This window comes from Engraulis encrasicolus, chromosome 4 (genome assembly GCF_034702125.1).
Source record: "Engraulis encrasicolus isolate BLACKSEA-1 chromosome 4, IST_EnEncr_1.0, whole genome shotgun sequence".
In the NCBI taxonomy this organism is placed as follows: Eukaryota; Metazoa; Chordata; class Actinopteri; order Clupeiformes; family Engraulidae; genus Engraulis; species Engraulis encrasicolus.
The window spans coordinates 40,632,299-40,659,647 of NC_085860.1; the positions used below are offsets into that span (position 1 = coordinate 40,632,299).

Consider the following 27,349-nt stretch of genomic DNA (forward strand, 5'->3'; position numbering starts at 1 on the left):
AAACTCTGGAGTTTTAACAGAGTTAGGCCCGTTTTTGTTGCCAAGATAATTATATATAATTGGCAAGACACTTCAAGCATGTCAAACATCTTAACTGCACCACTTTGTCTGTTTTGTCTGTTGTTCATGTAACAATTCCAGGACAGGTGACATGGTGGCGTGACACACTTCTGTTGTCTCTGACCTACAGTACTGTAGGTGACTGAGTTTGGATGGCGTGGGCCCCCATTTGTATTGCTATACGGTACCAGAGTGGGAGTCACCAGCTCTTCCCTGGAACCTCACCGGAAAACAAGTCTCTGTGCCCTCATCATGGCTGGGACAGCCTTCAGCAAGGGACATCACTCCTCATGTCTGGACTAAACATTTCCCGGTCCCTTAAGCTTATAGGTTATTCAGTTGAAAAGCCAAGAGAAAAGGCATGGCCCTTCCATTGTACCAAATGACACCACCAGGTTGATTACGTGGAATATAGGTAGTATTGTGCATTGCCGCTGTGCATCAGTAGACAAAGGTATGGTCTGCTTTCACGTTGGCCCACAGACCTAATTTGGTACAATGCAAGTCAGATATGTGCAGCATTTGGTGTAAATCAGTCATGGGTAAGTGACTAGGGCAGGGGTGAGGGACCCTTTTCATTCAAGTTACCACTTCACATTTTATATAGTTCTCCAAGGGCCATACTATGAACACAAACCAGCATTTCCCCCTGCACTTTAGGCCTATATTGAAGGTGACCACCTTTGCAACAGACCCCACTTTCAGTAGGTTCTCTGAAAATACAATTTAATTGTATTGTAAATGTAATTTCTAAGATTGCTTTACAAATCATTTTTCATGTGAAGCGGCAAAACATTGAAATTATATCGGGGGCTGGATAAGACAGTCTCAAGGGCTGTAAACGCCCCATGAGCCATAGGTCCCCCACCCATGGGTTAGGGCAGGGATGTCAAACTCAGGCCCGGGGCCAAATCTGGCCCGCTGAGTCATTTTATTTGGCCCACGATATCATTTCAAATGTGCATTACAGTTGGCCCACATACACCAGAAATGCATAGTGTGTTAGGACAGGAAGATGAAATTTGGTGTGTCACAGGAATATGACCGGGCTGGGCATCTGTTTGTGAAATTGAAATATGAGAAATATCTCTTCAGAATTTGATTTTGGTCCATTTTGAGTCTGGGTGTCAGACTTGTGTCCCAAAGGAAAGAGTTACTTAACCTGATTATCATCGACTTTCAAATCTATTCAAGACTTGGTCTGACCAAAAGCATAACAATTAACATTCCCCAAACAGCATGGTTGACCCGCCTCCCTTGGTTTGCTACTGGTTGTTTGCTTCCTGACAAAGTGGGAGGAGTTCCCGATTTTTCCGGAGCTCAGGAATGATATTTGTATTGCTCCTGACCTGAGCAACGCTGAAGGTGTTGTGGCACTAGGAGGGCGCGACCTGGCAAAGCGGTACCCTGACACCCTGTGCATGGTGCCATCGCGCTGAACTGCTCTCTTGGGGCGCTGTTTTGGGCTGCCCCCTTGCACGGATGCAGCATAAAGTGATATTTTGTTGTGTTCAGTGAGCACTGTGTGCTGTGGAGGGCTGTGTCACAATGACATTGGGAGTTTCCCAGGTGGGCTTTCAAGTCATTCAGCTGATCAAAAGACATCAATGTCATGTTGTGGGAAAACATTGTATGAAGGCCTATTTCACATTTCCATTTAATCCATGCCTGGAATTAAAATTCTGAGAACTCTTTGGCTCCCTCTCCCTAGACATGTGCTGTGAACAGAAAGGTGTACGCTTTAAAGACATGGCTCCCATCAATGCTACCATCTGCTGGTCAGCTTGTGAACAACAGTAAGTATGGCTTCATAGTGCTACCCGACCTTTCCAGTGTTTCATAAACAATACAGCTAATAACTTTTATCAATGCTAGCTGTATATGTAACTTTACCACCTTGATGAAAGCACTATAATCATATAGTTATAATTATTTATTTATATGTGTTGTTTTATATGTGCTGTTTTATATGTTCTGCCATTGTGTATTGTAACTGTACAATTTTCATTATTGCTAATCAGAGGAGTTTTAAATGTTAATAGGATATTTTCCTTGCTAGTCATTAGATCATTTTTGATGGCGGCAAGTGAAAAATATTGAAAGCTGATTCAGCAAGAACTGACTGTACATGCAAACCTGCTCCCTCTTTTGGCCTTTCAGCCATACTTTTGCAACCTGAGGCGAAAAAGAGTGTGTGCATGTAGGATTGTGGCATCGACATAACTGACAATCATGGGTATGTGTGCAGAATTCTTCCACTGGGGGGAGTATTGTGCGCTAACAACTCCCCTCATCATGCCACTCTGGCTGGGAATAAGGCATATGCCTACCTTTCATTATTTCCATGTAGATTACACTGTTTGCATACCCAATATGAAGTCTTTTGCGGTTGATGTAAATGCAATTTTGTTGGTCTGCATGAGTACATTATAGTACAGTATCAGGGGTGTAGGAAGTAAAACCTCTACTGTGTCTTTACCTATGTCAGATCATCTACTCAAGTTGTAATGACATCAATAACAGTAGCCTAATTTTATGTTGTTTTTACGCCTGGTTACCACCAGACCTAATAATAAGTTGTGCAAACAGAATGGGATATCCCAGGCTAACTGGTCTGTGAAAATAATGGCCATGATCCACCATCCCCATCATCCGAAAATTAGAATAAAGGTGGCGATTTTATTACAAAATTCAACAATTTTTCCTCCTCCGTTTTGTTGGGTTGTGTGACCTACCAACAGTATGTCCAGAGGCAGGGGCGCAATTACAGTATATGCGAAGTATGCCTTGCAGGGGGGCGCCAGAGAGAGGGGGGCGCCAAAGAGAGGGCGTTGAAGGGCGCCAAATAATTATTAAGTATTTTTTTTGGGAGGGGGGGGCACCAGAATAGTTCTTGCATACCCCCCAGAAAAGAGTTGTTGCACCCCTGTCCGGGGAGTTTGTAACGTTCAAGCATATCTGCCTGTCCGTTAGTATGTGTGCATTCATCCTCCTGATACATCATTGTTTTTTCATCAACAGAGACCAGTCATACAAGTCATGTCAGTAGTGTTTTATTTACAGTTATAAACATTTTTCTGAAGATCCAGTCCAGATTCCAATTCATGATGGAGCATACAAACATAAATCATAATAAGAAAAAAAAACATATAGGATATGTGTTTGGGTGTGAAAGACAATATCCCAACACAGTGCAGTTTACAAAAAAACACGTCAGTAGATACATGATACATACCATATACTGGAAACAGAATAGTCAAGAGTTTTTTTTCCATTACATTTTAGAGTTTGTTGTAAGAAAAGTTTGGCGGTCAATCTTAGCCACTGTAAACGTGTAGGCCCACTAGTACCTTCCGTGGCAGGGGTCAGCTAAACAGTCAACAACACTTCAATACAATAGCCTAAGGCAGTCTCAAGCGACATTTGTTCCATTTTCTTTGCTTTCTTTCTTTCATTTTCATACTGATTGTGTATTCAGTCAATCAATAAACAACTCTTTGGAGTGAGACATTACCCCTTTTAGAAAATCCTGGCAGTACATCTGTGTTTGTGTGTGTTTTTGCGTGTTTGTGTGTGTTTCAGTGCAAATGCTTCACGTACCGTGACATGGTATCCTTCACGTCATAGCCATTGGGCCACAGTGGCCAGTCAGCTCAGTGAAGGAACGCGTGACTAAAATGATAATAAAAATCCAATTGGTCTTGGTTTAACACTGACCTAATGGCTAGGGTAGCTCAATACTCAAGGGTCCTAGCAGCAAGTAGTGTGCAAACTGCAAGTTAGATACTTAACATTCGTCTTTTTGGAGCCAATGTAGGGTTGTTATGCTCAGAATAAAACATATGGCCAATCCTAGCCAAGAACAGTTCCATTAGATTTCACCCATAAGAGGCATACTAAGACCAATTTCAGGCCGTATCAGTGCCAATTCAGGGCTGAACAGGGCCAGGTCATGGTCCGGACCAGTTGGTATATAACGTGTATGTGTGAGTGTTTGTAATGGAATATACTGCAGGGTTTCCAAGTGCCAATCGGCTCATCGCTCTAGCTGTGGTAGCCATGGTACACCAGGTTAAATCATGGCTGTATTGCATTTCAAATGTGCGCCATGCTTAGAAAGTAAAGTCTCAAATGTATGCTTGAAATAATCATCCAACAGTCTATACTTTCATGTTTGAGATGGGAGCAGATGTGTTTCTAGTGACTCCACTTTCAATCTTCCTTTTGTTTCCAGCTTTTTTTTTATCTGTCTGTGCAGCGTGAGTCTATGTTTAGTAGTAAACCCTTATTTGTCTCCCTGTGTGAGAGGCCATTTTGTACAACCCTGCCTCCAACCACAGGTGTCCTTTTTTTGGTCCAGTTCTGTTTTCCAGCACTTGTAACACGCTCATGTTTAACAGCACCCACGCCACATGTCACAGTCACACACATATGGTCGGTCACCAGGACCATTCACAATTCATATGGACAGACTGCACTCTCACTACATATAGCCCATGTTATCAACAAGTTGTTGTTTATGTTTTGTACAAATGAACATAAATTCGATTATAGTAAACAACCATCTTTAAAATATACTTGTATGATACAAATATTGTCAGCAATATAATAACAATAATAATAATAGATTATGTACAGAATTACATATTTGTATGTGATTTTTCTTCTTTTTTTAATACAAGTGCCCCTGTAGTACCACCAAGTGGCCCTGAAATATCTGTGAAAACACCAGTTGTTCTGCGCTATGTGCTAAGAGAGTACAACAGGACTAGCATTTGATCACTAACGTGACAACGTGAGAGGAATGCGAGAGCAGCCTAGCTAGGTAGCTAGCTAATGAACTAGCTGCTGCCAAGGTGATAGTCTTTGTGCTTATACGCTAAGTGCTTCTTTTTCAACCTGTGACATCCAAGTGACTTAAAGACTGGGTGTGAACATTTTCTAGTGGTCCCAAAATCTCCTCGCCCAGCCCATGTCGACTGTCTTAAGGTCCAAGGCTGGGACAAGGGGCATGACCTGAGCAGTTTAAATATTGCTCCTAAACTATGTGAACTGTGAGAAAAAACATTTTTTTGTTTTCCTGAGTGGTTTCTAGTGTGTTTTTTTAATAGTGGGGTAGTGTGAAGAATAGAGGCGGACATCTTGGGGTTTGAGAAAGTAAAAGTCCTGTCATATGTATTTGTTAGAGTCAGTCAACCAGCCGATCACAGTTAGCACACCTGTTCAGCTAGGTGCATGCAAGGATGGATCAGCCAAGGCCCATGGGGCTCAAAGGTCAAAGGGGCCCAGAATCTCTACAGTGTAGCATCTAAATTTGAATGATCATATTGCCAATCATCAGATCACACTTTTAAGAACTCTACTTTCACATTTTGTCTGAGGACAACCACCCCCCACAGACATCAATGGCGACGATTAACTGGAACTAGCGGGACACAAATTTTATGCCAGCTGTTGAAATGGGCACGGCGGAATAAGGTGGATAGGGAGAAGAGGCAGAATGAATATATGACAGGACTCCCAACTCTTTTCATTTACAGCACTGTTACGTTCTCAAGCCAGTTTGTCCGCTTCTAGTGTAAGGAACTATACCGTACCTTTTTGGGCAAGTGGTGACAAGTGATTTAGACAGATAAGAGATTAACACAATACGCACGCACACAGGAGTTCCTCCGAAGAAAGCAGACAGGACAGAGAGACAGACTAGACCAGAGACACAGTAGACCAGAGCAAACATCAGGGGAAAAGGGGACAAGTCTCTAAAGGAGGAACAAATTCGATCCCCCCAAACAGAGTGAACCTGGCTACTAGTCAAGTAAGAACAACATGGAGGTGGCTTTGGTTACATGGTGCTTCCTCGAAAAAGAAGGAAGGGAATAGTTCATGTATTTGAATGTATGTGTGTAGATGTACATGTGTATTTGTATGAGAGTAAGGGTCTGCGGTTGAGGGAAAGTTTGAGGCTTGACTCATTGTATATCCAACGTCGGTCAAGCATCCAGCCTTCTGTCAAGGAGAGGAAAGGGGGCTGGGTCAGGAGTTTGGGGTGAAATAACAAAGGTGCTGGAATGTGTGTGTGTGCGTGTATGTACGTGTGCGTGTGTGTGTGTGCGCGTGCATGCGTATGTGCGTGCGTGTGTGGAGGGAAAGGGTGAATAAATGTCGTCGCTACAGGCTGGGGAGGCCGAAAGTGCGTCGGCATTCCATGACTCCAGCGCTGGGCGGACGGTCACAGTTGTGTGTCAGCTTCACCTGACCCGGGGTCAGGCGGTCGTACGCCATCTTATACTCGCGGTCGAAGGCATCTGCCACAACAAGAGAACGCAAAAAGAAAAGGCTCACTTACAGGTGTAAAAGAGACACCCAGTCAGGCACACACATCACAAGCTACTGTATGAAACACTACATGCATGTACGGTAGAGTATGTCTTTCTGTTAAGAAAGTATTTCAATTCATAATCAGTCTAATAGCAACAACATAATGGACTGGGAAGTAAGGATTCTTTGTTCAGTTACAGTTTCATTGTCATTTCATTTTTTTTAGAGATATATATTTTTTGGTCTTTTGACTTTATTCATTATAGGAAAGTGAAGGAGTGACAGGAAATGAACGAGGAGAGAGAGAGAGAGATGGGGAAGAATTGGCAAAGGACCCGGGCCGGAATCGAATTCGGGTCGCCAGTGTAGCAGCCCAGTGCCCCATCGCTAGAGCAGGGGTCCCCAAACTAAGGCCTGGGGGGCGGATGCGGCCCGCCATGCCCCTTTGACCGGCCCTCCACCTCTCTGCACCTCACCATTTGAACTGGCCCAAAGAAGCAATCCTCACAGAAAAAAAATAATGATAAAATATACTTTTTAATCAACAGGCCTAGTACACAGCCCTGATCACAGTCAGGAACGATAATGTGGCCCCCAGAGAAAGAAGTTTGGGGACCCCTGCGCTAGAGTCACAGCAGGGCTTTTTGTAGATTTTTGTGTAGTACTCAACAGTACATCACAGAGCCAATTGAGCTTATTGAGATAATAGTACATAGTCAGACTGTGCGACTCCAAGGGCTCTCTCTCTAAAATGCAGTGATCATCTTACCGATATTAACACTGTTCTTGCCCAAGGCCACCAGGGAAAGGAAAAGCAGGTCTCTGTACAGACTCCTGGAGAAGAGCAGAGGAAAACAGAGAGTGAGTTGATAGCGTGAGTTGATGAAGGCTGTTATTTTCTCATATCACTATTCAGCAGTGCCAGTGTTTTTCAATAGAGCATAACATTACATTATATTACATTACATTACACTAAGCTGACATTTTTATTCCAAGCGACTTACAGTTACTTAGATTCAGGGTATTGGTTTACAGTCTCTGGAGCAATGTGGAGTTAGGCGCCTTGCTCAAGGGCACTTCAGCCATGGATAGGAGGATGGGTAAGGGTGGGATTTGAACCTGCAAGCATCTGATCTTAAGTCCACCCCCCTAACCACTATGCCACGGCTGAATGAATGAATAAATGAATGACTTTATTTGACATCTTCAGTTCATATATGTAAAATACATATATGGTTGAGTTTCATATAAACCACACCATATACGTAAACTGCCCCCATAACAAAATAACAGAAGCTACCCTGCCCCCAACGCAGTGCCCACCTCTGTCTGGTGAAGCCCAAGCGGTCTCCCAGCAGCTGCAGCACCTGGCTCATGGGCTGGTAGACGTCGTTCCTCTTGATGCTCTTCACCACCCCCTGCAGCACCTCCAGGCTCACTGGCTGCTGATGCTGCTGATGCTGCTCTGGGCTCTGGTCCTCCTCCTCCAGCAGGGCGGATGAACTACACACGCTCACGCTGGCTCCCATACTGGCACCTGGAGAGGCCAGAGGAGAGGAGAAGTATAAACATCATTTATGGATGAGAGCGTACAGAGGCCATAATGGACCCACACCATGCATACTTGTGTACACTGATGCCTGCTCCTGGACAGGGCATGTGAGAAGCAGAAGATACAGTAATTTCCAACACAGACAGACAGACGCACGCACACACGCACGCACGCACGCACACACACACACACACACACACACACCCACACGCACACGCACACACACACACACACACACACACACACACACACACACACACACACACACACACACACACACACACACACACACACACACACACACACACTCACACACACACACACACAGACTTACAGTGTTTGCTCCAGAGCCTGTAGCAGGGCTGTATGGGGTCCTGGTGGAGTTTGGGGTTGTCCCACAGCACCTGCACCTGCACCAGCACACTCTTGCTGTCCTCTGAGGAGCCACTTGGGGAACCCTGCAGCAACAACACAACCCACAGGAACCATCAGAACCAAGACAGCACTTAAATAGAACTATCTAACTAACTCCTTTGTGCAGAGTCCACTCCATATTATAGCTTTACAGTCACCAAAATTGTAATGACCAAAGCTTAAACTGTTACTTCTGGCTCTCAGTAATGACATAGCAATGCTGTTATCATGCTGTTGAGCCGCTGGCCTGTTTACACGTTGCATATGAATAGTATCTGTCAAGATTCTCATTCATCCAGGCATCCATGGTAGTCAACAGTTTTTGATTTTAAGCAACTCAACTTCTTTGGAGCTTTGATTTGGTTGGAGCAAAACAAGATCGTATTATGGACTTCATCACATCATTCGGTCAGAAAAAAGGGGCTCTCAAATGGTTATCTTTCAAATCATTCAAGGCTGACCAACATCTGCATATGAAAGTCATAGCTTCAGCGTTTTCCTCTTTTCAGTGGTTTGAGGTCTCAGTGGTATATGGAGAGAAGTTAATCTTGTATTATGTGTGCTGCTGAGCGTGTGCAGTGACCTTGATCCCTAATCCTTATCGCAACACTCTCTGTGTCAACCGACGTCTTCAGGGTTGTCATAGCAACAATGTGATGGGCTGAGCTAACAGCCAATGGGGGCACAGTTTTTAGCTGGGTAGTTGTGTAGGCTCTTCACTATTCATGAGGATAGTCACCATCTCTCTGGTTCGTTGGTTCACTGTGAGACATCACCTCTACATGATCTTAGTGGAGCTCAAAGGTGGTTTCCATCTTAAGAAAATGCTATCATTTGGAATGTGACTTGTACAGTAGTAGTAGCTAATAACATTTCAGCTTGTAATGCAAAATGACCTTTGTGAACTTACATTGACCTTACCTGAACCTACAAAATGAAATTTAGGGTACTTACAACAGTAATTTCAGTACAAAAACAATATAAGAAGGACTATCTTTTATTTTTTATTTTTTTGAAAGCTTAATATTCCTCTGTGAACTTACCAGTACTAACCCTAACTCCAACCCAATCATGGACAAGTACCCACATGAACATTACAGAACCTACCCCAACTATTCCGCTTAAAAAAAAATAAAAAATAAAAAAAGAGAGAGGGGACCATAGTCACCTGTTCATCGTCCTTGTCACCGTCTTGTCGACAGTGGTGTGAGCTGAGCAGGAGCGCGGGCAGGCAGCTGGGCAGGTCGAGGCGCCGGAAGAACCAGACGAGGTTCCAGTAGACGATGGGGTGGTGGTCCACCACGCTGGCAGAGCTGAGGGCCGCCTCCCCCTCGTTCTCCAGCAGGGACTCCAGCTCCTTCCACAGCACCAGAGGACTCAGGTAGGGCACGCGCACCGGCTCCTGGTACACCACAGGGAACACAACAAACAACACACTAGCATGTCAGTTACAAATGGACACGTCAGACCCTGTAAACATATTGATTTGTTGTTGTTGTACTTGATTTGTTATTTTGATGCAACTGAAATTTTATTGTTGTAACTTGTGCTGCCACTTGGCCAGGACGCCCTTGTAAAATGGATTTTTAATCTCAACGGTTCTATTTTCCTAGTAAAATAAAGGTTAAATAAAAATAAAAATAAAAATAAAAATAACATAGCATGAAACCGTCAGAAACACCAAAGTACTTAAGAACTGGCACTTGGGACAGAGGAGGACACTACAAAGTCAACTACCATGACTCATTACACCATCAGAAAACATAGACTAGGCTACTGTCTCCTAAAGGTCAGTTTGTAGCTTGGCCAATTCAAATGTTATGCTAGATTGTGTAAGTGTAGGGCTTTAAACCTTATCATTCCTTTAAACCTTATTAAGATTGCGGTAACACTTCATTTGACATGTCCCTGCATAACATATTCATAACAGCAACTGGTCAAAATAAAAGATAAACAAAGCAGCATTGCGGGTTAGATGAGGGGTTAGATGAAGCTTTTATTTTGACAAGTGGCTGTCCTTTTGTCTTCTATGTTTATGAAAGGTTTGCTATGAATGTTTTACGACACAGTCATGAATCCTTCATGCAAAGTGTATAACAGCTGCTATGAATGTGTTATGCATCGACACGTCAAGTAAAGTGTAACTAAGTTTGCATTACATTACAAACTTAGAATACACCATAGGTTGTAGTTAAATTAAGCAGTGAGATATATATAATGACCACTCACCGAAGGTTTGGTTAAGCAGGCGGGAGGGTCAGCCAAGGTTTGGTCCGTGGGGGTGGCAGCCTGTGACTCCTTGTGTGCTGATGGACAGGGGCCACTGGTTTGGTCTGAAGACGGGGCCGATGAGGGAGTGGGGTCTCCTGTTTGGTCTTTGGGGGGCGCTGTCGTGTCCCTCTGAGCGGTGGGGTCGGGGTCAGTGGTTTGGTCTGAGGTGGGCGTTGAGGGGGCGGTAGTGGGGGTGGCAGTCTGCTCCGAGCTCTCAGGGCTCAGGTTACTGGAGGAGGATGCAGCCTCCTCAGGCAGACACCTGCTGATGCAAGACCACAGAAATCAATGGTGGGGAAACAATCTGTGTGTGTGTGTGTGTGTGTGTGTGTGTGTGTGTGTGTGTGTGTGTGTGTGTGCATGTGTGTTTGTGTGTGTGTGTGTGTGAGGGGTGTGTGTGTGTGTGTGTGTGTGTGTGTGTGTGTGTGTGTGTGTGTGTGTGTGTGTGTGCATTCTGAAATCAGAGAGGGGTAGCATCTGTGCAGACATTTACTAAATTCAATAATCAGGATATTAAATTTAACCAGCATTGTGTGTGTGTGTGCGTGCGTGCGTGCGTGCGTGCTTGCGTGCGTGCGTGTATGTGTGTGTGTGTGTGTGTGTTTTTAGGGGGTGGGGCCTAGTATTCATCAACATAATCCGATATCTGATAGGGGTAGCATCTGCTCAAGCATTTAAGGAATTAAATAACCAAGCTGTGACATTTAATCTGCATTTGTAAGTGACACTTTCTGAGAATGGATAGATATGTGTGCCACATTTGTGTGTGCATGTGTATATGTGTTCACCTCTTCTTTCTCTGTGTGTATGTGTGCATCTATGTACTGTATGTGTGTGTATGCATGTACATGTATTTGCATGAATTTCTGGTCTCTTACTTGCATGCCCAGCAGGGGTGAGCCAAATTGGTGTGTGTGTGTGAGCATGTGCGGGTATGTGTGTGTGTGTGTGTGTGTGTGTGTGTGTGTGTGTGTGTGTGTGTGTGTGTGTGTGTGTGTGTGTGTGTGTGTGTGTGTGTGTGTGTGTGTGTGTGTGTGTGTGTGTGTTTGTGAGCATGTGCGGGTATGTGTGTGTGTGTGTGTGTGTGTGTGTGTGTGTGTCTGTGTGTGTGTGTGTGTGTGTGTGTGTACCTGTTGTGTGTGCGGAGGTCTCTGATCTGGACGTCCAGCAGGGGCAGGAAGGGGTTTCCACAGAAGGGGCATGTGCTGTTGAGGTTGGAGTCGTCCGCCGTCCAGCCGGCCATGATCTCCTCATCGTACACCAGACACTCACACGTGTTGCAGCGCGAGCAGCTCGACATCAGCACCTATGGATACACACATGGATACACACATACACTGTAAAACACTGCGAGGCATTTGAACATAAAAAAGCAAGTTCCCCTGCTGCCTTAAGTTTGTAAGTTAACTCAACTCGAGGCTTAACTCGACTCTAGGCTTTCTCGGTAACACTTTAGAATAATGGATGCAAAAAAGCATTATAAAGCCTTAATAAATAATTAACTATTGATGAACAAAACATTAACAAACGTTTGTAAATGATTAGGAAATGTAAACAAATGCTTGTAAATGACTAGGAAATGTTATGTTAATATTTCATATTTATCAAACATTTACAAGTTGCTTGTAAATGAATAAAATAGTCTGTTATAAGGTGTGTAAAATCTTGAATATATCATTTGTAGATATTTTATAAAGCATTAATAAAGCTTAGTTAATAATAAAAACATTTGTTAATGTTTTATTAATCATTAGTTAATTATTTACTGAGTCTTTACTAAGGAACATTATTATAAAGTGTTACCGCTTTCTCAAGTTGAGTTAACTTACAAACTTCAGGCAGCAGGGCAGCTTACTTTTTGAAGTTTAACTGGCTGCAATGTTCACAGTGTAAGTACAACGCTAGCTCATGATATTACATAGCTGTTACACCATTTACTCCATTGTACCTAATGAGATAAATAGACTGTGTTGTTACTGAAAAACACTACAATTCTAACAAGGACCCAGCACGAAAACTGATCCAACCAGTGCATAGTCATCTTATTGTAAAGGGCCGTACACACACGTTGCTGCTAGTTACTCGCTCAGCGGATGAAGTCAATAGAATGTCTACGTGGTCCAGCGAGTCTCGCTGGCGAGTAGGCGAGGAGAGTACAAGCGATGCGATGTGGGCGGGTTCCGAGATAAACTTCTTCGAGATAAACTTCTTCTTAAATATCTTCGAGCGACGCGAGTTAAGCGAGTAACCAATTGGAATGCAGAATACAGATTATTGACAGGTGACGCTGCCCCTGTGGTGTTCTGACCACCCAACTTCTGCACGCCATCACACTTTGGTTAAAAGTGTTGAGGAAAATACATACAGTGTACACCATCAAACTGGCTCATATGCATGGTTGTGCACAGCACACGATCAACGTTAAACAGCGTAGGCCTACATTTTGTTTCGTACGGACGTTATTGGCGCGTACAGCGGGAACCATGACAACCAGTAAACAAAATCACCCAGAGCGAGTGGCAAGTAGACGAGTGAGCAAGTAGCGAGTAAATAGCAGCGACGTGTGTGTACGGCCCTTTAGACAAGTACACAGGTCTACTGGTTACTCAGTGAAGTTACCTGTGTTGAAAGGAAACTGAGTTTATTTTTTTTACTTTTACTTTTTACACCTCTGCACACAGCACTCCGCACTCACCTGGACGGCGTAGGTCTGCTGGGCGGCGGAGCGGGAGTTGTTGTCCGGGGAGGAGTCCGGAGTGTGGGGCGGTTTGGAGAGGGCAGCAGAGGAGCCTGGCAACAAGAGAGCAGTCACAATACTTAGAACACAGTTGCTGAGGGAGAGGGCTTGTTTGGTGCACTCTCTGATAAACACACATGTGCATGCGTGTACATGCACGCACACGCACACGCACACGCACATACACACACACACACACACACACACACACACACACACACACACACACACACACTTCACTCGTATCTTGTATTTACACACTTACAAACACCTGCGTGTACAAACATACACTGACTCTCGCTATCTCTCTCTCTCACACACACACACGCATGCACGCACACACTCACACACACACACACACAAGGCTGCTTGTGCGTGTGTGTGTGTGTGTGTGTGTGTGTGTGTGTGTGTGTGTGTGTGTGTGTGTGTGTGTGTGTGTGTGTGTGTGTGTGTGTGTGTGTGTGTGTGTGTGCTCAGCTTCATTGTGAATGCTAATGACTTTGACTGAAATGCAGAGACCAGTGGGGGCCCTCATTAGGCTGGAGTGAGGGAAGCCAGGCTGCCTTCCATCAGTGTGGATGTTTGTGAGGGATGGCGAGAGCACTTGTGCAGGCAGGGGCACGGCTTGGCTGATTAAAAGACTGAGGTGTTCATGAGAACCAGAAACACACACATGCAGAAAAACACACATGAAGACACAACACAACACAACACACACACATGCAGAATCACACAAACATACTCACACACTCCAGGTACGTGAACACACGCACACAAGATGCACACACAGAAAAACACAGATAGACACACACAAGCACACACATACACACACAACCACAGACTTTTAGAGGTCTCTGTGTCCATCAGATGGCTGAGCTACTTAAAACCCACCAAAGTAGCTCTCAGCCCACCAAAAGGGGGCTGAGAGCAGGCTGTGTGTGTGTGTGTGTGTGTGTGTGTGTGTCTACATGTCTGTATATATGAGAGCAGGCTGTGTGTGTGTATGTGTGTGTGTGTGTGTGTGTGTGTGTGTGTGTGTGTGTGTGTGTGTGTGTGTGTGTGTGTTCGGGCATGTGTGTGTGTGTGTGTGTGTGTGTGTGTGTGTGTGTGTGTGTGTGTGTGTGTGTGTGTGTGTGTGTGTGTGTGTGTGTGTGTGTGTGTGTCTGTCTGTGTGTGTCTACATGTCTGTATATAGGTGTGGGAGATGGGACCTGTCTCCCACCCCCATATTCCCCTTCCATCTCCATCTAGTCGCAGACATGAAAGGCCGAGCGGCCAGACAGACGAACAGAGAGATGGCAGGCGGGCTGGAGTGAGTGGGGCGTCTGGTCTGAGAGCACTAAGCACAACGAGGCAGCCAGATCAAGAGACCCTCATCTGAGAGACTGTACTCTCCTCTACAGGGACAAATCAGCCCAACACAACAAAACAAAACACATGACAACACAACACCAAATCTCGTGCAACACAACACAAAGTTACCACACAACTCCACACTATGCAACACAACATATTACAACACCAACACAAAGACACATCAAAATATAAAGCAACACGACAAAATCTTGCAACACAACACAACACAAGACAATGTTCCAACACAAAATAACATAAAACAACACAACACAACACAACACAAAAGAACAACAACCCAATGTTAAAACCTAACATAACAACACAACACAAAGCAACAACACAACACAATGTACACGACACAACAAACAACAACACAACACAACACAACACAACACAACACAACTCCACAAAACGCAACACAACAACACAAAGACAACACAACCGCATACAAAGTGACACAACTCGACACAAGCAACAGCACAATACAACATAGCTGCGCAACACACACCGACTCAACGATGCTATTCAATACAAGCTTAAAGTTCAGCTGTTTGATGTTTGTCTGGCTGACTTTGGGGTGGCCGTGGAGAGCAGTGAACTTGAGTCAATTCAATTTGGCCGTTGGTGTCAGAAGAGTGACTACAAAGTTTTGAGTCAGACTGCGGCTCTCAGTTTCATCTGGAGAAAGCTTGATGAGTCACTAATGAATGCACTTTGATTTGGAAACCATCAAAGTGGAGGGACGTGTGTGTGTGTGTGTGTGTGTGTGTGTGTGTGTGTGTGTGTGTGTGTGTGCGCATGCGTGCGTGCATGCGTCCGTGTGCCACTAAGTCAGAGGGGGGAACACAGGCAATAGCACAAATAGGACAAACTAAACTGAGAGAAAATCTATTGAAGATCGTATTCCATTTGAACAGATTTTCTCCAGAGAGACAGGCAGTCTGATCTCCAAAAATTCTGTGCTCCTGGACACGGATGTTAAGGACACGAAATCCGTGTCCAGGAGCACGGATTTTGCCAAAATTCCGTGCTCCTGGACACGGAATTGTTTTCCGTGCTCCTGGACACAGAATTGTTTTCCGTGATGGGCACACGGAAGTGCTTTCTGTAGGCTATTACCACAGCACTGTGTTAACTCTATCATTAGAAAATACATAGCAAATGCTAATACTAAACAAAATAATGCTATAGCAATTTAAGTTGTGCCCTGACCAAAACATTCCCTAACCTTAACCTGTCATTAAAGACATATTTTTGAGAAATACCTTTTCCAGTTGGTTGCTAGGCTATCAAACTGATATACTGAATGAAAGAAAACTAGCTGTGCCCAGACCAAAACAATCCCTAACCCTAACCTGTCAGTAAGAAAAAATTTTTTTAGACAAAATATTTGAAATTAGAAAAATCCTGAGAAAACATAAGACTGTGGAAATAGCCTCTAGAAAGCACTTAAAACAATTCCGTGTCCAGGAACACGGAAAACAATTCTGTGTCCAGGAGCACGGAATTTTGGCAAAATCCGTGCTCCTGGACACGGATTTTGTGTCCTTAACATCCGTGTCCAGGAGCACAGAATTTTTGGAGATCATGTTGCGAGACAGGCAGTCTGATTCTGTGCCCACGGTTTCAGTCAGATGGATTATGGTGCCATATCAAACACTGAGATTCAGTTTGCTAATTGCAAACTCACTAAAGAGTGAGTTAAAGGAGAGAGATTTAATTGAGAATCAATTTAGAAATGGATTTGGATTACTCTGCTGAGACCCTGTGTCCTCTGATGTTGTTTTTTATGAAGGAGATTAGATAAGTTTTGAGTGAATCAATCCATAGCCCTCTTGTTTGAGGTCAAAGTTTGATGTTGAAAAATGAAAAAGAACAAGAGTATGCAAAGCACGGCGTAAGCCAATGGGACTATGGATAGAATCATAAAGAAATTCTTCTAAAATTTAAGTATGCAATCATGCTTATGGTCAAGCTGCTGTAAAAAGAGGAGGGTGAGGGAGAGAGAGAGAGAGAGAGAGAGAGAGAGAGAGAGAGGGAGTGTGTGTGTGTGTGTGTGTGTGTGTGTGTGTGTCTATGTGTTTCTCCATGTACCATAGAGTGATGACTGTCGGAAGAGCCTAGGGGGCGCTGTGGGGCTGTCCTGGCTCTGGCTGGCTCGGCGCGGGCTCCTTCTGGGCCGGGACAGGAGAGGAGCACCATCTCTCTTGGGCGACGTGAAGCCGTTGGGGTCAATCTCCCCGTCGAACAGCGACAGGCACTCAGGGTCACCTGAGCCCATGGAGGAGATGCTGACCCGGTCGGAGTTGGCATCCTGCAGAGAAGGTATCAATAGGTTAACACTCCATTCACCAGTTTGTCCTTGAGTGCTTGGTGTACACCAGTGGTCTCCAATTATTTTTCTCCAAGGGCCAAAATATGTAGATCAGGTGAGGCTGCGGGCCAAACCAACGCCCCAACCCAATGAAACACAAGTTAGATGCCTGGACAGAGAACAGATTTTTGCTTTACCATTTTTCCCTCTTGTCAATGTTTTTGTTATGAGACTGTTGGCATAAGATCTAACTCTCTGTGAATGCTTTGGAGAGATATGACCATGCGGTTTTACTGATAGAAAATCACACACATTTATGTTTCCATTTGTTCTGACCTCATGGCGGGCCATATGTTTGACATGCCCAGGCCGGATTTGGCCGACGGACCTTAGTTTGGAGACCAAGGGTGTACAGTATGCATGTTTGACATGTACGTTGGCCTCGGTCCTGGGATGCTTTAAACAGAGCTCACGCGGGATGGGATCTGCTCCCCCCCCCCCCCCATGTGTATAGAGGAGGTGTAGCTGGGTGGGAGGAGTAAGGGGAGGTGGTGGGACAATTCGGGAAGCCTTCACCAATGACAGGTGAAAGAGGGAAGGAGAGATTTAAATATGCGCGAAGGCGGGAGCAAGTAATGACACCTGTAAATCACTTGCTCCAGAACTATGGTTATATATAAACAACATTAATGCTGTAGCCAAGGGATGTCAAACTCAGGACAGGGGGCCAAATCTGACCCACTGGGTCATATGGCTGGCAAGATCATTTCAAATGTGTATCACATTTGGCTCACATACTTCTTCAGATTCCTGAATCTGAAGAAGACTGTTGAGGTCGAAACTTTATCCTGCCGTGAAATAATAAAATACAACAAAAAGGATTCTAAGTGTGCGGACTTCTCACTCTGAAAACTACAGTTGGCCTTCATCCTGCACCTTTCCCTGGGATGTGCACAATCCTCTCCTTCAACTATTTGGCTCACATACACATATGAGTAGGCCAAGGCCAATGGAACAACTCACAGCCATATGCAACACAATACTGTATGTACAAGCACATTTCAACTATCATATATGATGGGTAACTGTAAGTATTAAGTGCATGCACGAACAATTGTATTTTATTTCATTTTAGTTTGATACAATATTGTTACAACCCTACTATCAATTATCTACAACATACAGTACTCCAGTCTTACATAATGCCAGTAAAACGGACTCTCCCTCTTGAGGTATAGCCTTACACACACTTGAGGGAATCTATAGGACTTAGGAGATGAATTTGCTGAATGTAGGAAACTTAACGACTTTAGAAAAGTGCTCTATACCTTTTGAAGACTCCATTAGCTTTAAGGCCATTTAACGGGAATCCCGATTTAAGGGGAGGCCAGATCTTTATCTCATCCCAGGTCATCTACCTACCTAGGCTACACGTACACACGCACATGGACACTACCACGCACGCACACACACACAAACACACATTTTCTCTCTCACACGGTCGCGCTGTCTTAAGCTCTCCCTCACCCACACACACAAGCACGCATACACACGCGCATGCAGGCACGCACACACACACACACAACACACACACACAAACACACATTCTCTCCCACACATACATTGCGCTGCCTGCCCTTGGTTCTCCCTCACACTCACACGCACGGACGCACGCACGCACACACACACACACACACGCACACACACACACACACACACACACACACACACACACACACACACACACACACACACACACACACACACACACACAGTCTGTTTCTGTCTCTCTTCCTCTCTCACACACACATACACATGTCAATGCTCCCTGCCTGTCTCCCCTGAGTGAAGAGCAGCATATAAAAAGCCGGAGGGGTGAAAGACTAATGGAAGATGGCTGAGAGAGGACAGAGACAGATCATCTAGCCCTCTGGAGGGACGTCACTGCAGCTACGTGACAGAGATACAGAGTGCCTGCCATGCGTGTGTGTGTGTGTGTGTGTGTGTGTGTGTGTGTGTGTGTGTGTGTGTGTGTGTGTGTGTGTGTGTGTGTGTGTGTGTGTGTGTGTGTGTGTGTATAAGTGTGTGTGTGCGTGCGCATGTGTGCGTGTGTGTTTGTATGTACATGTGAGTCTGTATGTGTGTGTGTGTACATGTCTGTGTGCATGTGCATGCGCATATGCGTGTGTATGTGCATGCGTGTGTGCGTGTGTTGTGTAATACAAGAAAGTCTGCCATGTCCAGCTTTTAGTGCTTGGCTCTGCTTCTCCTCTCCTCTGCTCTGCTCCAGAGTCCGGACCCCCACTGCACACCGATAACCATAAATCCCAGAGAGCAGAATGTACTAAGAGACCTTCACAGCGGCCGGCCACAACTCACTCCCGGTAGGGCACAGGACCGTCTGTCTGTGTGAGCACTTTGTATCACCCCGCCTCCCAGACCTTGACACGGTTGTAACTACGCCATTAAATACGAATGTGACCCACCCACAGACAGGGTGACAGGACTTTGACACACAAAGTCTGAAAAAAGTCAACCCACACGTTATTCCTTGCCCTCTGGATGTCATACTGTACGCAGGCCTACGTACGTAACAGGAAAGATGCGCCAAGTGGAGGGCATGTTTTAAGTCTGCCTGAGGCTTTTTGGAGAAGGTCACTGGAAAAAGTTTGTGCGTGTGTGTGTGTGTTTGTGTGTGTGTGTGTGTGTGTGTGTGTGGGTGTGTGTGTGTGTGTGTGTGTGTGTGTGTGTGTGTGTGTTTGTGTGTGTGTGTGTGTGTGTGTATGGGTGGGTGTGTGCGTGTGTGTGTGCATGTCTTGTCTCAAGGCATCGAAAAGTTACAGTACTGTGCACATACGCAGTGTGCATGTTCATGTGTGTAGTATAAGCATATGGTATACAGCACTGTATTTGTATGCACACATTATGTAAGGGATAATTGACGACACGGTGTGCGTATAACAGGAAAAATAATGCACACCAGGTGGTGATGCGGCCACGACGCGAAGCGGAGTGGCCGTTACACCTCGGTGTGCATTATTTTTCCTGTTATACGCACACCGTGAAGTCAATTATCCCGCTTATACCACGGTTGCCACACTGTCTGAAATTTATTTGAGGAATTATTTCGATGTTTTATTGGCTAAAACAAAGGTTTTCTGTATAACTACTTCCTTCCGCCTCAAGAAGGTTCTTTTCATAACTTTCTGGCGAACTGCCGTTGCTAATTCTAAATTGAAGGTTGCTATGGCCAAGACACCGTTGATAGTTCTTTCGCATTCGGTTGTCAAGTCAAGAGCCAGTCGTTAATTCTATCGCATTTGGTTGTCAAGTCAGTCACCTCAATGTTCTACCCATCCGATATATGGGCGCGTCTGACTTGCCCACTAGATTATGCTACAGTTGGCATGATTCCTACAAATGTACAGATCTCAATAGATTAAAAAAATACCCCGCGCATCTTGGCGACATTCTAAATGCCTCGCCTCGCCATTAACTTCATTAAAACAGGCACCTCGTCAATCTGCTCTCATCCCATAGGAAACTCCCTTTGATTTAATTTCACTGCGTTCCCATAGTTATTGGTCCGAAAATATCCCATACTTTTCACAAGTTACGCTGCTCTCTCAACTAATAAACGCTACAACCACAGGAAACCTCTCCTCTCGTGGGGAAGAAACGCCCACGTGAAACGGTGTGTGTGTGTGTGTGTGTGTTTGTCTGTGTGTGTGGGCGCGCATGTGTGTCGGCGCGCATGTGTGTGTGTGTGTGTGTGTGTGTGTGTGTGTGTGTGTGTGTGTGTGTGTGTGTGTGTGTGTGAGCATGTGTGGTGTCGCCAAGCCAACTCACCAGCTGTAAGGAGGTCTGCGAGGAGAGGCGCGAGTAGAGCCGACTGGCCTTCTCCGCCACCCCCTTCCCCGCTGACAGGAAGCCGCTCCTGAAGACGTGCAGCGTGGGCGAGGCGAACAGCGAGTCCATGGAGAAGGAGCTGGGGGTGGGCGACGGGGAGGAGGGCGACACCAGGGAGGTGGGCCGCTCCCTGCGCTCGCCGGCCCTCTGCCTGCGCATGGTGGGGGCTCCCTGGGGCAGGGACGGGGAGGAGAAGAGCCGGGTGCGGAGCTGGGGCTGGGGCTGGGACTGGAGCGGGGACTGCGGGGTGGTTGGCGCCTGCGGGGTGTCGGGCGGCGACGTCGGGTTTCTGACCGGGGTGCTCTGCTGCTGCTGCTGCTGCTGCTGCTTGGCCGCGAGGGTGGTGGACGATTGTCTGGGAGAGCCGAGAGGGGAGGAGACGGGAGTACGGTGGCCCCGCTGGTCCAAGCAGTGCGGGCGGCTGCTGCTGGGGCTGCTCAGGTTGTCCATGTGGAGGCGGATCTCCTCGGCCAGGTGGCGGGACGCGGTGGGGGTACCGGGTGGCGCGGCTGCCGCAGTCGCAGTCACAGTCGCCGTCCCAACGTCCCCTTCCCTGTCCCCTTCTCCTGGGGTCTGCGGGGGCGTGGAGGTTTCCGTCTCGGCGGCGAATAAGGAGAGCGGGTCAAAGCCAGCCTGGATGCCGCTGCGCTTGACCATGCCGCTCAGTCCGGCTCCGACACTGGCGCTCCTCTCCACGCCTGCGCTCTGCACCAAGGAAACCCCTCCGCAGCTCACACTCCTCTCCACGTTAGCTTTGGTTCTAGACCCCTCCACTACTCCTCCTCCACTCCCACCATACTCCTCCTCCTGCTCCTCCTTCTCCAGTTCCTCTTTCTCGCCACTCTTCCTCTGCTTCTCCTCAGCTGATGAGGAGTTGGAGGCGGTGGTGGTGAGAGGGCTGACACGTGGAGAGTGGTGGGCACGAGGAGCCGGATGTTCCCCAAATATGTCCAGGGAGTTGGGCCTGGGCCTCTTGGGCTGCGCTCCTGTCACGGCTGTTCCGGTTCCCGTTCCGGTTCCGGTGACTCCAGACTCCGCGTCCGCGTCGGTCGTGGGCGGCTGTGCTGACGTGGACGGATGCCCGGAGCTGAAGCCTGTGGAGGGAGGGATAATTGGACTCAGAGAACGAACTGTACTTTTTTATTTTTTTTTACTGCCAATCATGGCACACAATTTTTAGCTTCACTCTCTTGCACTTGCAATAACTGCCTCGCTCTGAGGGAGCAGGAAATGAATCCTCATTTGTCAAGATGTTCTCTGATGTGTGTGAGATTAGTGTGTTTGTTACAGTTAGCCTGTGTGTGTGTGTGTGTGTGTGTGTGTGTGTGTGTGTGTGTGTGTGTGTGTGTGTGTGTGTGTGTGACTATATGAGTGTGTGAATACAGTGTTACTAACCGGTCAAAGTGCTGCACTCAGGGATGGAGCCTGTTTCTCTGGGACTTACACCGTGTTCCCCAGCTGAAAAACACATATTAAAAAACACACAGTCACTCTCCCATGAAATGACGCATTACCTGATGTAACAGGGTTAAAATAACTTTTACAAACACAAGCAGACGCATGCACACAGATATAAGAGCAGACCTACACAGCTGACTGCATGCCAACAGGGACGCATTAACGCCAAGCTAGATATGGCTGCAGCCTAGGGGGGCCCAACCTGCGAAGGGGGCCCCGATTGGACAATGTGGGAAAAAAAACAATAATTGTAAAATTGTGTCACGATGCAGAATTGAACAATTAGTCTGCGGTTGAGTCTGAGTTTTCAATCTTGTTTAAACAAGACTCTGAATTGTGATGTCGTGTATGTAATATTATTGATGGATGTGTCTTCTGTGGGGTCCTACAGCAACCTATAGCTTAGGGGCCCCACACCGTCTTAATCTGGCCCTGCATGCAGACATATGAACACAGACACAGGCACAGGCACAGGCACAGGCACAGGCACAGGCACAGACACAGGCACAGGCACAGGCACAGGCACAGGCACCGTCGTACACAACCATATACACACTAACACATGCTGCAGGTTATAAAACGCCAGTGACCTTTAGCGAAAGCATGTGTCTGTGGATGATGTGTTTTAGTTTATAACTCTACTACAGATGTGGCCTTAGCCCTCAGGCATTAGTCAAAGGGCTGCGTCTCACGATAAGCATTTTAAGTCTTTAACGTAGTGTTTTTAAACGTATGTCAACACATAAACCCACAATCCCACATGCAAATCAACTCACAATCACACAAACACACAGACCACACACTCAAGAGAAACGCTGTAAAGTTTAGTTCACATGCCGCAAAGCACACATGCACACACACACATATACGCACATGCACACACACGCATGCACACACGTTCACACATGAAATGAGTTGCGAGGCAAACCACCAGCTAGCTGAGGTCAAGAAGTTAACACTGGTAATTTGCGAAGTACATTTTAGGTCAAAAAGATTGGTTCCCTCCGGCACAAAATGTTATGATTTTCCATGATTATAATATAGTTATATAATATATCTGCTGCAGTGCGGTTGATAAGAGAATAAGGCGTGACTTGTTTTGGGTGAAAATTGCAGAGAACTTCTAACGAAGCGCAGACATGATGACCTTTTCAATCTGAACAGCTGATTAGTGTGAGGGTGAGACAATAGACAATAGTGCGTGTATATGTCTGTGTGTTTACTTTGTGTGCACGTTCACACATACTCTGTGTGTATATGTGTGTCTGGTGCTTGCCATCAAACACAAATCCTCAGACTGTCCCTCTAGCTACATGGCCCGTTTTTATGACCCATAATATGCCAATTATGTGTTATCACACAGTGTGTGTGTGTGTGTGTGTGTGTTTGTGCGCGCATGCTTGCTTGCATGTGTGTGGTCACACTGTGATGTGTGTGTGTGTGTGTGTGTGTGTGTGTGTGTGTGTGTGTGTGTGTGTGTGTGTGTGTGTGTGTGTGTGTGTGTGTGTGCGTGTGTTCATGTATGTGTGCGTGCATGCATGCTTGCACGTGTGTGCGCGCATGCTTCCTTGCATGTGTGTGGTGTGTATGTGTTCGGAGTCTGCAATACCACATGTGGCCACAGTGAGGCACTGTGGAGTCACTGCAGTGAAGTTATGCGTGCACTCGCTGCACTGGAACGACCGACTGGCTTCTCTCCCCAAAAACATGTTTTGGCAGGAGGAGTGTGGGAAAAACGAAACTCACGGGCAGGGGCGTCGCTCCCCTTCGTCCTGCTTTTCTTTCTTCCCTCTTTTTCTTCTTCTTCATCCCCCCCTTCCTCCTTCTCCTCTTTCAGCGTGTCACGAGGAGGGCTGCCGCTGACCTGCTCTTCACCTCCTCCTCTCCTGTCCAGGCGCACCTCCTCCTTGGAGAGGGAGTCGTAGCCCTGGTCGGACTGGCCTCCTGGGAATAACACACGGGCAAACAGACAGTACAGTACATTTGATGAAACTGCTATTTGGCTTTAAGACACAAGGAAAAAATGGACACACACACACATGCACACTCACACTCACACTCTCTCTCTCTCTCTCTCCCTTTTTCGCTCTCTCTCGCTCCACAACCTCCCCCCCTCCCCACACACACACTCACACACGCACACACACACACACACACACACACACAAACACACACGCGCGCGCACACACACAAACACACACACGCAACAACACACACAATTACAACACACACACACACACATAAACACATTGTCAGAGGGCCATATGTTAGGACCACACGCCCGTATCTCTTCCTTGTAGTGTTGCAACAGATTGAACAACAAAACATGCAGATGTCTCCAATAATGACACAATACACCACACACGTGCATGCTGGCATGCCAAAACACACACATACAGAAGCATGCGCACACGTACACACACACACTCGCACACACACACACACACACACACACACACACACACACACACACACACACACACACACACACACACACACACACACACACACACACACACACACACACACACACACACACACACACACGTTAGCAACATAAAAAGTCGAAGGCAATCAGACCACAGTGTACACAGAGCACTATATCAAGGGAAAAAGTGTTTCCCTTGACCTGGCAATCCCACCCACAACTGTAAATTAGACACACACTCACACTCACACCCCCACCCAAACACACACACACACACCCAAACACACACACACACACACTCACACCCCCACCCAAACACACACACACACACACACACACACACACACACACACACACACACACACACACACACACACACACACACACACACACACACACACACAGATTTCCGCAGAAAAAAAGGAATCTAGTGAATCAGTGAATCACTCGCGAGTAGTGGGGAATGAAAACCATATCGCAGCCACACACACGCACGCACGCACACACACACACACACACACACACACACACACACACACACACACACACACACACACACTGCTCACAGAGGTACAACATCATTACTCACTATCTCCCCTATATCAGTGGTTCTTAACCTGGGGTGCGGGCACCCCCTGGGGGTGCGCCTGAGATTTCAGGGGGTGCGCGGGATTTTGATTATGTTGAGGTTGCGACCAAAATTTTGGTTGGGAACATTATATTTAGTCCAATTTAAGACAAATTTAAAACATGTTTGGTCCCCATTTAAAGTCATTAAGGTATTGATTAATGTCCCAAGCAAGAATTATTGCAATTAACCACTTTTTAGTATGTATACACATGCAGAAGTTTGGGTTGGGGGTGCACGACTTCTCTTCGGCACAGGTAAGGGGGTGCGTTAAGAAAAAAGGTTAAGAACCACTGCCCTATATCACTCTTGTTCTTTCTTTCCTTCTCTTTCTCTCTCTCTATCTCTCTCTTTCTGATGTTTTTTCTTTCCTTTTCTCTCTTCCTTTCTATTTCACTTTCTTTCATTCTCTCATTCCATCTTTCTTCATCTCTACTTGTGTGGCTCTCTTCATTTCCTTCTCTCTCTGTATCTCTTTCCATCTCCTCTTCTATCCTTCTCTCTTCTTTATCTCCCTTTACTTACTTCTACTCCTCTCTTTCTTTCTCTCCTTCCCTTCATGCTATTCTGATCTTATTTCACCTTCTTTTCGCTTTTCATCCCGTTGACTCCTCTGTCTTCCATTGTTTTTTCTATCAGTCACTCTCTCCATCACACACAGGCTCTCTCTCTCTCTCTCTCTCTCTCTCTCTCTCTCTCTCTCTCTCTCTCTCTCTCTCTCTCTCTCTCTCTCTCGCCCTCTCTCTCCATCTGGTTCCCACTAAGCCAGCTGAAGAATACATATTTGAAAAGCTGCATTAGGAGTTAGTGAGCTCTGCGCTGCTGTCAAAAGCACTGCACACTTCTTTAATCTGTGTGAAGTGTGGGGCGCGCGCGCACACACACACACACACACACACACACACACACACACACACACACACACACACACACACACACACACACACACACACACACACACACACACACACACACACACGAATCCGCCCTCCTGTCATCAACATCCAAAGAATCTGGCAGCTGTACCACCTTTATTCATGTAAGTACGTGTGTGTGTGTGTGTGTGTGTGTGTGTGTGTGTGTGTGTGTGTGTGTGTGTGTGTGTGTGTGTGTGTGTGTGTGTGTGTGTGTGTGTGTGTGTGTGTGTGTGTGTGTGTGTGTCACCCAGGGTGCACAGTATGAGCTTGGAACTTGGAACAGATTTCTGTGACGATAATTATAAAGTGTTGATGGGGGAGAGCATACACTGTGTGTACATGTGGGTGCGAAATGGTGTGTGTGTGTGTGTGTGTGTGTGTGTGTGTGTGTGTGTGTGTGTGTGTGTGTGTGTGTCTGTGTGTGTGTGTGTGTGTGTGTGTGTGTGTGTGTGTGTGTGTGTGTGTGTGTGTGTGTGTGTGTGTGTGTGTGTGTGTGTGTGTGTGTGTGTGTGTGTGCGCGCGCGCACGTCCATACGTGTATGAGTATGTAGTATGTGCACACGTGTGCGTATGTGTATAACGGTTCTGTATTTATATATCTGTTGTATATTGTTATGTAATTATGTATGTAATTGTACATCTATAAATCATAGTTCATGGGAAAACATGTGGAGGTGTGAAAGACAAAGAGGTACGCGAGAGAGAGAGAGAGAGAGAGAGAGAGAGAGAGAGAGAGAGAGAGAGAGAGAGAGAGAGAGAGAGAGAGAGAGAGAGAGCGATACACAGAAAATGTAAAGCGAGTGAACTCTGCCATCTCAGTGAGGGCTCTTTCTCCATGTACTAGCCTGGAGCGACAGAACAGAGAACTGCTCCAGAGGAAGAGAAGAGGCACAGCAGGATGGAGAGTTGAAGGGAGAGAATGATGAAAGGACAGGGGAGAGCTAGAGGGAAGAAAGATGAGAGAGAGAGAGAGAGAGAGAGAGAGAG

General features: G+C 46.2%; 1 protein-coding gene across 2 annotated transcripts in view; it reads right to left on the reverse strand.

Moving 5' to 3' along the window:
• Nucleotides 1–3,097: 3,097 nt before the first annotated feature.
• dennd4a (DENN/MADD domain containing 4A) overlaps nucleotides 3,098–27,349 on the reverse strand; it is a 99,145-nt gene continuing 74,893 nt past the window's right edge. For both annotated transcript variants that reach the window (XM_063197426.1, XM_063197427.1), the window contains 12 exons: nucleotides 24,136–24,333; nucleotides 22,327–22,389; nucleotides 20,872–22,025; nucleotides 16,803–17,022; nucleotides 13,311–13,405; nucleotides 11,746–11,921; nucleotides 10,574–10,877; nucleotides 9,513–9,746; nucleotides 8,265–8,388; nucleotides 7,702–7,915; nucleotides 7,148–7,212; nucleotides 3,098–6,365 (listed from right to left, as the gene is read on the reverse strand). In XM_063197426.1, the coding sequence (XP_063053496.1) occupies nucleotides 6,229–6,365; nucleotides 7,148–7,212; nucleotides 7,702–7,915; nucleotides 8,265–8,388; nucleotides 9,513–9,746; nucleotides 10,574–10,877; nucleotides 11,746–11,921; nucleotides 13,311–13,405; nucleotides 16,803–17,022; nucleotides 20,872–22,025; nucleotides 22,327–22,389; nucleotides 24,136–24,333 (2,984 nt within the window). In that variant the 3' untranslated portion in view covers nucleotides 3,098–6,228. The remainder of the gene's footprint in view (nucleotides 6,366–7,147; nucleotides 7,213–7,701; nucleotides 7,916–8,264; nucleotides 8,389–9,512; nucleotides 9,747–10,573; nucleotides 10,878–11,745; nucleotides 11,922–13,310; nucleotides 13,406–16,802; nucleotides 17,023–20,871; nucleotides 22,026–22,326; nucleotides 22,390–24,135; nucleotides 24,334–27,349) is intronic.